Consider the following 13,744-nt stretch of genomic DNA (forward strand, 5'->3'; position numbering starts at 1 on the left):
TTATTGTTATTGTTATAGTTATGTTATTGTTATTGTTATTGTTATTGTTATTGTTATTGTTATTGTTATTGTTATTGTTATTGTTATTGTTATTGTTATTGTTATTGTTATTGTTATTGTTATTGTTATTGTTATTGTTATTGTTATTGTTATTGTTATTGTTATTGTTATTGTTATTGTTATTGTTATTGTTATTGTTTTGTTATTGTTATTGTTATTGTTATTGTTATTGTTATTGTTATTGTTATTGTTATTGTTATTGTTATTGTTATTGTTATTGTTATGTATTGTTATTGTTATTGTTATTGTTATTGTTATTGTTATTGTTATTGTTATTGTTATTGTTATTGTTATTGTTATTGTTATTGTTATTGTTATTGTTATTGTTATTGTTATTTGTTATTGTTATTGTTATTGTTATTGTTATTGTTATTGTTATTGTTATTGTTATTGTTATTGTTATTGTTATTGTTATTGTTATTGTTATTGTTATTGTTATTGTTATTGTTATTGTTATTGTTATTGTTATTGTATTGTTATTGTTATTGTTATTGTTATTGTTATTGTTATTGTTATTGTTATTGTTATTGTTATTGTTATTGTTATTGTTATTGTTATTGTTATTGTTATTGTTATTGTTATTGTTATTGTTATTGTTATTGTTATTGTTATTGTTATTGTTATTGTTATTGTTATTGTTATTGTTATTGTTATTGTTATTGTTATTGTATTGTTATTGTTATTGTTATTGTTATTGTTATTGTTATTATTGTTATTGTTATTGTTATTGTTATTGTTATTGTTATTGTTATTGTTATTGTTATTGTTATTGTTATTGTTATTGTTATTGTTATTGTTATTGTTATTGTTATTGTTATTGTTATTGTTATTGTTATTGTTATTGTTATTGTTATTGTTATTGTTATTGTTATTGTTATTGTTATTGTTATTGTTATTGTTATTGTTATTGTTATGTATTGTTATTGTTATTGTTATTGTTATTGTTATTGTTATTGTTATTGTTATTGTTATTGTTATTGTTATTGTTATTGTTATTGTTATTGTTATTGTTATTGTTATTGTTATTGTTATTGTTATTGTTATTGTTATTGTTATTGTTATTGTTATTGTTATTGTTATTGTTATTGTTATTGTTATTGTTATTGTTATTGTTATTGTTATTGTTATTGTTATTGTTATTGTTATTGTTATTGTTATTGTTATTGTTATTGTTATTGTTATTGTTATTGTTATTGTTATTGTTATTGTTATTGTTATTGTTATTGTTATTGTTATTGTTATTGTTATTGTTATTGTTATTGTTATTGTTATTGTTATTGTTATTGTTATTGTTATTGTTATTGTTATTGTTATTGTTATTGTTATTGTTATTGTTATTGTTATTATATTTATTGTTATTGTTATTGTTATTGTTATTGTTATTGTTATTGTTATATGTTATTGTTATTGTTATTGTTATTGTTATTGTTATTGTTATTGTTATTGTTATTGTTATTGTTATTGTTATTGTTATTGTTATTGTTATTGTTATTGTTATTGTTTTTGTTATTGTTATTGTTATTGTTATTGTTATTGTTATTGTTATATGTTATTGTTACTTACAGACAATAACAATAACAGATAACAATAATACAATAACAATAACAATAACAATAACAATTATAACAATTAACAATAACAATAACAATTAACAATAACAATAACAATAACAATAACAATAACAATAAACAATAACAATAACAATTAACAATAACAATAACAATAACAATAACAATAACAATAACAATAACATAATACAATAACTTATTGTTATTGTTATTGTTATTGTTATTGTTATTGTTCATACAATTAACAATAACAATAACAATAAACAATAACAATAACAATAACAGATACATTAACAATAAACAATAAGCAAATAACATACATAACAATAACAATAAAATAACAATAACAATAACAATAACAATAACAATAACAATAACAATAACAATAACAATAACAATAACAATATACAATAACAATAACAATAACATTAACAAATAACAATAACAATTAACAATAAACAATAACAATAACAATAACAATAACAATAACAATAACAATTAAACAATAACAATAACAATAACAATAACAATAACATTAACAATAACAATAACAAGTAACGATAACAATAACAATAACAATAACTATTGTATATTGTTACATTACTATAGACATACATTGTTATTGTTATTGTTAATTGTTATTGTAACAATTAACAATAACAATAACAATAACAATAACAATTAACAATAACAATAACAATAACAATAACAATATACAATAACAATAACAATAACAATAACAATAACAATAACAATAACAATAACAATAACAATAACAATAGTTATTGACAATAACAATAACAATAACAATAACAATAACAATAACAATATAACAATAACAATAACAATAACAATAACAATAACAATAACAATAACAATAACAATAACAATATATCAATAACAATAACAATAACAATAGACAATAACAATAACAATAACAATAACAATAACAATAACAATAACAATATAATGTTATTGTTATTGACAATAACATAGATAATATAACAATAACAATAACAATAACAATTAACAATAACAATTAACAATAACAATAACAATTAACATATAACAATATAACAATAACATAACAATAACAATAACAATAACAATAACAATAACAATAAACAGATAACAATAAACATAATAACAATAACAATACAATAACAATAACAATAACAATAACAATAACAATAACAATAACAATTACAAATAACAATAACAATAAACAATAACAATAACATAACATTATCAATAGACTATAGACAATAACAATAACAATAACAATAACAATATCAATAACAAGAACAATATTACAATAACATCATAACAATAACAATAACAATAACAATAACAATAACAATAACAATAAACAATAACAATAACTATACAATAACTATAACAATAACAATAACAGATAACAATAACAATTATGTTATTGTTATTGTTATTGTAACAATAACAATAACAATAACAATAACAATTAACAATAACAATTAACAAATAACAATAACAATAACAATAACAATAACAATAACAATATAACAATAAGCAATAACAATAACAATAACAATAACAATAACAATAACAATAACAATAACAATAACAATAACAATAACAATAACAATAACAATAACAATAACAATAACAATAACAATAACAATAACAATAAACAATAACAGAAAATAACAATAACAATAACAATAACAATAACAATAACAATAACTATAGATAATAGACTATTGATAATTAACAATAACAATAACAATAACAATAACAATAAAATAACAATAACAATAACAATAACAATTAACAATAACAATAACATTAACAATAACATTGTTATTGTTATTGTTATTGTTAATAGATATTAACTATAACAATAACAATAACAATAACAATATTGTTATTGTTATTGTTATTGTTATTGTTATTGTTATTGTTATAGACAATAACAATAACAATAACAATAACTATTAATAGACTATAAGCAATAACAATAACAATACATAACAATAGTTATTGTTACATGTTATTGTTATTGTTATTGTTATTGTTATTAATAACATATAAACAATAACAATAAACATATAACAATAACAATAACAATTAACAATAACATTATAACAATTAACAATAACAATAACTATTAACATTTAAGATATTGAAACAATAACATATAACAATAACAATAACAATTAACAATAACAATAACAATAACATTAACAATTTATTGTTATTGTTATTGTACAATAACAATAACAATAACAATAACAATAACAATAACAATAAACAATAACAATAACAATACTTACTAGTTACTAGTTACTATAACAATTAAACAATAACAATAACAATTGTTATTGTTATTGTTATTGACAGATAAAACAATAACAATAACAATAACAATAACAATAACAATAACAATAACAATAACAATAACAATAAACAATAACAATAACAATAACAGATAACTAGTAACAATTATATATAGTAATAGACTATAGTTATAACAATAACAATATAACAATAACAATAACAATAACAATAACAAGATAACAATAACAATAACAATTATTGTTATTGTTATAGATATAGTAACTATATAGCTATTGTATTGTTATTGTTATTGTTATTAATAACAAGTAACAATAACAATATACATATAACAATAAACAATTGTTATATTGTTATTGTTATAGACAATAACAATTACAATAACAATAACAATAACAATAACAATAACAATAACAATAGACAATAACAATAACAATTACAATAACATAGACAATAACAATTAACAATTAACAATAACAATAACAATAACAATAACACAAAAACACTACACAATTACAAAAAAAACAAATCCATCCTTCAAACCAGCAAAACCACCCCATTTCACCACCCCAATAATAAAATTGTGTTAAATTAATTGATCATTTTCGCTTTGAAAAGGCTTAAGTAGTATGAAAAACACGAAAAAGGGTAACACTGCCACATTTTTTTTTACAGTTTATTTGAACATACTGCAATATTTACAGAAGATATTGCTATTATTGCAATTTAAGTTATCATTGCCATTATTAACCCCCTCATGAACATCATTTTATGAGGTTATTTTTGCCGTATTTTACTGAATTTAAGGGTTACTCTCCATATCTTTCATATTTTTAAAGGTAAAATTTAGAGGAATTACCGAATTGTAGATTTATATTTTTTATGTTTTAAATAATTTACATATACCTAAAAACACACTTGAAACGTATTTTAATTTCTAATAGCTAACTGCACACACAAATACAATTTAAGGTCTTACAAAATTTGACATTAAATAAACTATTCTCGTCACGATTTTTGAGTATGAAGCAAATTTTTACGATTAATACTCGTTATGACCCAGGCGTTGACTCTATTATAACAAGTATCACGTCTATGGCCGTGAGTGGGTTAATTATTTAAAATAGTGTGTAGTAATAATAATGACAGTAATAATAATTTTAATAATAATAACAGCAGTAATATTGATGGTATGAATAATAAGTTTTGTTTATATATTATATATATATACACAAGTATATTTATTATATATAGAGCTATATACATAAGTATGTTACCTATATACCTAAGTATATTTTTTTGCAGTGAATTTCAAAATTGCTTAAACATTTGAAAATCTACAAAAAAAGAGGTAGAGAACAAGGAATAAAATACAAATTATTTTTTTTTTATTTTTGTAAATTAATGTTTATCTGCCCGAACCTGCTCCTCCAATTCCTTCAAAGCAAATAGTACATATGTAGTTAAATTATTTATAGTAAAAACTTGTAAGGAAGGAAATCTTTTAATTAAAGGAAGAAACTAATTTATAGGTATTGGTTGCTTAAACATATAAGAATATTTATTTAATATGAAAAAAATAATTAAAAAAAATACTTAAAAGTAATAAGAAAAACAGAAACTATAAAGAACTAAAATAATGTTAAAAAAATGAGATTTTTTATCAAAATTCTAATAAGAAATCTGCAAAAAAGATAAAAAAAACAAGGAAACTTTTAAGGTTTTCATTAAATTCTTTTTGGAATTTATCTTCTTTTTGGTACGTATATAATTTAAATATGTATATTTATACAATATAACATATCATATACTTATTATTATTTATTTTCTATACCAGGGCTTCTTAAACTTTTTTATATAGCGACCTCCTTCAAGTTTAGAAATTTTAAACGACCCCCTCCTCCATATAATGAAATATATATTGACCGTAGATGTAGATGTAATATCGCACTATTTTACAATGTAAATAAAATAAGGATTAAAGAATACGTACCCATTCATTTCACATATATATAATTGGAAACGTTGATGGGATATCGGTCGTAATAAAACACAATAAATAGAATGACATAAAACTATATATATATATTTATTCAATAGAAAAAATAAACTTTTGTAACTTATGAATTTTACTAATACAACATCATAGTTGCGGAATTAATAAGAATGTGCTTATTACACTACTAATTTATCTTAATGGAAATTTCTTCATGCAACTGCAGAACAGATGGATGACGTAATCAAAGGAACCAGTTAAATTCAGAAAAATTCATTAAAAAAATTTTTCTCCTCGAACTGGACTCGAACCAGTGACCTACCGCTTTCTAGGCGGACGCTCTACCAACTGAGCTACAGAGGCATGAAGAAATTTCCATTAAGATAAATTAGTAGTGTAATAAGCACATTCTTATTAATTCCGCAACTATGATGTTGTATTAGTAAAATTCATAATTTAATTAGTGCAATAGGCACAATCCTATAAATATATATGTTCTTGTTATTGTGTGTTTCAATAGTAGATTGTATGTAGCAATCAATGTAAACAAAACTAATACTTAGTAATCATGTGAATTACAGTATAAGCAATGTAGAGAACATTTCGTCGGCAATTTCTTCATGCCTCTGTAGCTCAGTTGGTAGAGCGTCCGCCTAGAAAGCGGTAGGTCACTGGTTCGAGTCCAGTTCGAGGAGAAAAATTTTTTTAATGAATTTTTCTGCCTTTAACTCGTTCCTTTGATTACGTCATCCATCTGTTCTGCAGTTGCATGAAGAAATTTCCATTAAGATAAACTTTTGTAACAATTTTTTTATAAGAAAACATAAAACTATATCTATATATATCCAATAGAAAAAATAAACTTTTGTAACAATTTTTTGACCCCCTTTCAGTAGTCTCGCGACCCCCGGGAGTCGCAACCCACACTTTAAGAAGGCCTGTTCTATACAATAGTATATATTATATGTAAATATATATACATATTCGGTTAACGGCTATTGTAATTCTGACGACCAAGTTATGTAGATGCCTCTTCTATTAGGCTTTAACTATATGGACATTGTTTTCATTTATTTTTACTGAAATAAGTGTAAAAATAAAATTTTGTTTCGAGCATTTATAAGGTTCATTCTGATTCTGCCTCAGAACTGATTATATTAAAAGTCTGATTTTATGAAAAGCGCTATCATTTAAACAATCAAAAGATAATTGCCGATCAAGAATACGGACACTTACTTATTTATTGGTAGTATTACAGGTTTTTTTTGGTGAAAATATATTAAGAGATAATGGCATTCAAAAGAAATCTTCATATGGACGCATTGATACTTCTGCAAAATAAAAATTTTTTTTTGGAAATCGTTTTAGTACAACTCTGTTCGAATCGAATCGATTTAAATTAGTTTCAATTAAATTCAATAAACAATTCTTTCTCTTCACGGTTTTACTAAAGATTATTATTACAAAATAGTAGTGGAGGACATTTAACACGTGCTCTGCGGATGCACCACTCTGATGTGATAAAGAACACGGTCTTTTAGGAGGATATCACCCTGATGGATTAAACGAGCTCTCGGAGGCACCTGTGAGTGATCTGTTGGGTGGATTTAGCAGCGGGGAGAAGTTTATCTTGGAGGAATGCCGATGGGTCTTCATTGACCTAGTGCTGGGTAATAATATTGAGGGCGCCATTTTCCCCTGTCTAACTCAACTAAACGAAACATTATTAGAAAAGATCAAGCAGAAATAATATGCGCGCTAAAATCAACTAATAAAAGTTAGGAAAATTTTTAGTGTTCGTACATGACTTGGTTTTATATATTATGTAGGATAGCGATTTTTCTGTGCCTTAGTATTACACGACTCTTTTAAACAAATATAAATAAATTATAATATTATATGAATATATGAATATTTTTCATTTTTATCTATATAATTAGATAAAAAAAAATAAAATAAAAATTGAGGGAACAAACATTTATTAGAATTTTTAGGAAAGTTAGCAACAATTGGTCAAAATCTGTGCGAATTGGGTCAGCGACAGGGAGAAGCTAGCGGGCGCAGCAATAATGCGTCACAAAAGAATCAACAGTCTTCATCCAAGGCAACTCCTTTTACACGGTGAGTTAAAAGTTGTTTTATTATTATTACATAATTTTCATAAAGTTTCTTGATCAATTTCGCCTTCCTATTTCGTTATCAGAAGAAAAATATCATAAAATGATATAATCTAAAAATATAAGTATTGCTTGAATATATGCATATACATACATAAATAGAGAGGATGTTCGAGACTCAATATTTCCCAAGCAGATAATATAATAATTTCCCAAAATTCATAATATTAAATTTCACTAATCAAGTTGTCTAAATATTCTTTTTTTAATTCAAATCAATTCCCTTTTTAAAGAATTTGTGAACTTGTATAAGTAATTTGACTTGTTTTGTTAGATATAATGAAATAGATTTTTGCCTTTCCAGATTCCCAACTAAATTGTAATATCACCACCAACATAAAAAAAAGTATAAAGCCAGATATAGATCTTCTGGTGCTTCTTTATCACCTGCATAATTATTGCATCATACTGCATCCAGAACATATTTGAAAATTTGATCTTCTTCATATATAAAAAATTTTATTTTTCAGGGTAAGTTTTATATATCTCTCAGAAATATTCTTAACTGCATTTATTTGCGTTATTTTTTGGATTTTCCATAAACATCCACTTAGGCATATATGCATATATGTATATAACTGATTGAACAATATCTGATCTTTTCTATAGTTAAGGTTAAATACATTAAATATATGAGGCTACTCATTTTATGAATGCTCAGAAAGTTTTTATTGAAATTATTGTTTTGTTAATGCTGGCTTTACAATTTATGTATACAATTTTTTTCAAAAACGTTTTAATACCTTCTAATACAAAATGATAGGCTAATTTTGTTGATGAACATGAGTATTTCCAATTTAGTAAAATCGTGGATCGTTATCGAAATGATTTGCAATACTGAAAAAAATATCCCGACTTAATATACTATACCTTCAAATTTTGCTCAAATCTAACACAGGTATCTGACTGCAAAATCAAAATATGAAGAAAAGTAAGTTTCTTATTTGAAAAATTAAAATATCAAGTGAACTAAGTTTCCTATTTCAGTATAGTAATGGTATAGCTGTGTATCGATATCTATCGGTTTCAAAATAAAAAGTTTAATTGTTTAATTTTCATATTTTATTTCCATTGGACTGAGACGTTATTTTGTTTTTGGGATAATCACATAAGATCTTAGACCTTGCCAAGTACTGAATTTTTAAAGATTGGTTCAAATTAACTTTGTTCTCTATATGTCTATTTTTTTTATAAAAAAAAAAACATATTTTATATTTGTACTTTTTCTTTTAACCGATTTGTCTTGGTTTTTTTATAATTAGAGTGGTCCCGATATTTGCCTCAGAATTTAAAATGTGCTAAGCAAAACTTTGGAAAAGGATTCTTTATTCTATAGGTCAAAAAAATTGTTCATTTCATTTTATCACTGAAATTTGTGACTTAAGTAGCATCAAAGTGTTGCTTCTAAGATTATAATACTTTTCGTTGGGAATTCATCAAATAGGTGAAAATACTTTCGAATCACTAAGTACAATAATATTAAAATGCATTAATTTTTTTTGTATTGAATTAAATAAAAATATTTTTTATTTAAAAGTGATTTTTGTTTACTTTATGTATAGTATATATAGTATTTTTAAATATATAATATATCTATTAAAATTCAAAGGGGTTCGTCAAATTATAACAGTGGTATTACGTCGACACCGCCATCAGCAGTTACAACAACAACAACAGTTTGTCCACGAGCACTGACACGACATCGAAAATTCGGTCTTATTAATTTATCAACCGAATCTGTACCAGCAACTACTTCAGTTAATTCAACTGGTATATCAACTGCTACTGCAATAACAAAACAACATCATTATCAAACACAACATTCACAACAACCTTATATTCATTCACATCAATCTAATATAAATCAACAACAAAAGCAGCAACAACAACAACAAAATCATTGTCGTTATCATCATCATTCTCAATTATTATCTCAGTCATCATTTAGTTCTTCTAATATATCTTCACTGTCATCAATATCATCAGCACAGTCGGCTATATCAACTTTACCAGTATATTCGTCGTCTACTTCAGGGACTACAACGTCATCTCTAATAACACTAACTACCACAACAACATCAACAAGAGGAACAACAACTGTTACGAAAGGAATAAATTCAATACCAACAGCTACAAATAAAAATGAATTGCCAACATCATCAGTAGTATCGGAAATAATTACACCAACAATATCGACCCCAATTAAAACGAAAAATACATCAGCACAAACAGTATCATTATATTCTACTGTTGGATTAACATCAAAAATTAAGCCAACTAAATTATTACATTCAAGAAAAAGTAATATAACTAAAAACAATAATAATAGTAATAAAAATAGTAATAATAGTAATTACAATAATAATAATATTAGTAACAATAATAGGAATAATAATAATAGTAATAAGAGTAATAATAGTAATAAAAACCATAATAGTGACATTATTAATCGCAATAATAGTACCTACAATGAGAATAGTAGTAAGTCATTATTAGTGTATACAATTGATAATAGTAATAATAATATACATATTGATAAAACATTAAATAAAATTACTCCTATAAATATCCCAATATTATCTACAACGTCATTCTCATCATCCAGTACATCAACAAAAACAACTGTAATTAATATAATATCAACAGCAAAAAAATCAAATTCAGAAACGATAACAACAACAACATCAACTTCAATATCTAATAGCCTACTAAAAACACAAAAAGATCAATTAATAAGGGATAATACAGGAGTTGGTAGAAGAAAGAATAATAATAATAATAAAAGTAATAATAATAATGAAAATAATCCTAATAATATTAATAATAGAAATCGTTCAAATAAAGAAGGTATTGAAATATTTGAAAAAGAAGAGCAACCGCAAATTCAATATTTACAACAGCAACAGTTTCATATTGATGATAGTAGTATTGGCTGTACATCTAATAAGGTTTTAATTAAAAGCCCTAACAATAATAGTGATAGTCAGCCCTCAATTAGTAACGAAAACAACAAATATAAAAACAATAATAATGAAAATAATAAATATAATATTAGTTGCATTAAAAATAATAATTGCAAAAAAAATAATAATAATGATAATGGTAGTAGCAAAAGTAAAAGGAATAACAATTATGGTAATATGTGTAGTAGAACTAATAGCAATTATGAAAGCTTAGTTGAGAATGTTTATAATAATGAAAATAAAAGTACTATTCAAATAAACTCTCTTGATAATAAAAAAATTAATATAGATTTATTAAAAGAAATAAATGATCCATTCAAAAAAGCAGTAGGAAGTACAACAGTAACTACATTAGGTACCAATATATCAGTAATTGAATCATTAGCTTCAACAGCTATAACTGGAAAAATTAATGATAAAAATATAGAAGAAAATAATAATGTTAAACAACAGCAAGAAATTAATGAAAAATTGATGAATTCATCCCAACAGCGTCAACTATTTTCAAATAAAAACAAAAATAATCAATTAGAAACAATTGCTATTGCAAAAGCATTAAACGATCCAAAAATAAACGAAACAGTATCAGCCGCAACTCAAACTTCTGCAATATTGTCAACTGCATCCGCAATAGCAAAAAGTATTATTGTGGCAGAAGCAAAGGACATTACAGAAGCAGCAACAGAAACAACAATAGAAGAAGAAAAAACCGCAATAAATATAAAAAGTCTCAGTAGTAGCGTAAATAATAATAGCTTTAGCGATAATAATAACAATAATAATAATAATAATAATAATAATAATAATAATAATAATAATAATAATAATAATAATAATAATAATAATAATAATAATAATAATAATAATTATAATAATAATAGAAAATTTAATGAAAATCTGTCATTAATTGATATAAAGTCACAGCTAATAAAATCAATAAGAGGAAGTGATTCTATAAAAACTAACTTATCAACTAATTCAGCTACCAATATTATTCCTGTTGATAATAAAGATATAAATACATCATTATCAATAGAAAAATTAGCAAAATTTTCAAATATTACGGACACACAACATGTCCAAGTCAATTCAACAACAAATGTAATACCATTATCATCATCATATACTTCAAAAATCAATGAGAGTAATAATAAAAAAATAAAATCAAATCCAAATCCTCATAGTTATAAAATTAAAAAAGAAACTTTATCTTTGAAAGCTTCTCCCGAATTATGTAATGATAAAAAACTTGAATTAAAAAACTTAAATAATATAGATAATATGAATCGAAAAAGTATTGAAGAAGTTGATACTGACATATCTGTTCCATTATTTCATCAGTCATCAGAATTACAAGAAGAAGAACAACAACAGCAGCAACATCAGGATAAAGAAGAAATAAATGATCAATCACAAGAGCAACCGAATGAGTTAGTAGAGTTATATAGGAGTGAAAGCTTTGGTGATTTGGATCAACAGTCAGAAAAACAACAATCACAATCCGAACCACAATACGATATATTAAATAATAAACAAAATGATGATAGTCAATCAATAATTGAACACAATATTATTAATAATTATTTTTGTTCTTCTCGAGATATTAATATCGATAGAAACAACAAAAATGATTCAATGTTTTCAAATTCAACAATGCCAACAACAATGTCAACAACAACAAAAAATACGACTACTAATATGTCTACAAATATAAAAGCTTGTGAAGATCATGATAATGACGATAACACAATTTACATACAAGAGAAAGATGTGTCATCAAATCACGATACTGTTATTGAACCACCAATACGTAATAGTAGTAATATTAGTGGTACATGTTTTATTAATAATAATAGTAACAACAGTAATAATAATAGTAATAGTAGTGAAACTGGTGATAATATTAATGTTAATGAAAATGAGAATGTAATTTCATCAATATCAACAGCACAATTGAGTAATGGTCCGAATGATACCGCTGTAGTAAAACCAAGACGTTTTATATTAAAATCAGCTGATACTATAAATAAATTAAAAAATTATTATGATATTGAAACAGAAACCGAATTTCCGCGGGATTATGATGATAATATTGAAATATTATCCCGTGAAGCGGAAGCTGAAGAGGAGCAATTTCATAGAGCAGCTGAAGATAAACTACAATTGCTTGTGTATGAACCTGATTTAAGTAAATTTGTTGAAGCTGAACGAAATAAAATAACAAAAAAAGATGATGATGAAGATGAACCAATTGCAATGTCACCTTGTGGAAGATTTTTCAAATATGATAAAGAAGTAGGACGTGGTTCTTTTAAAACAGTTTATCGGGGATTGGATACTCAGACTGGGATTGCGGTTGCATGGTGCGAACTATTGGTAAATTTTATTTTAATAAAGTTTTAATTTAATTTTCTTCTTGGCTTTTTATTTTCTATTTGTATTTTATTTTTCATTTTGTAAAATATTTTATAGGATAAAAAGGTTAATAAAGTTGAACGTTTAAGGTTCCGTGAAGAAGCGGAGATGTTAAAAAAATTACAGCATCCAAATATTGTCCGATTTTACAATTACTGGGAAGCAAATTTTGGAAAAAAGAAAAATATTGTTCTAGTCACAGAATTAATGCTTTCGGGCACTTTAAAATCG

The 13,744-nt window shown here is 23.8% G+C and overlaps 1 protein-coding gene across 1 annotated transcript in view; it reads left to right on the plus strand.

Annotated features, from left to right (window-relative positions):
- Positions 1–5,713: 5,713 nt before the first annotated feature.
- Positions 5,714–13,744, plus strand: part of LOC129612136 (uncharacterized) — a gene marked incomplete at its 5' end in the record, with an annotated part of 42,093 nt that continues 34,062 nt past the window's right edge. Inside the window, 4 exon segments of the mRNA XM_055525651.1 lie at positions 5,714–5,721; positions 7,944–8,079; positions 9,745–13,474; positions 13,571–13,743. Of these exon segments, the coding sequence (XP_055381626.1) occupies positions 5,714–5,721; positions 7,944–8,079; positions 9,745–13,474; positions 13,571–13,743 (4,047 nt within the window).

Source organism: Condylostylus longicornis, unplaced genomic scaffold, assembly GCF_029603195.1.
Source record: "Condylostylus longicornis isolate FDR11 unplaced genomic scaffold, ASM2960319v2 ptg000057l, whole genome shotgun sequence".
Lineage (NCBI taxonomy): Eukaryota > Metazoa > Arthropoda > Insecta > Diptera > Dolichopodidae > Condylostylus > Condylostylus longicornis.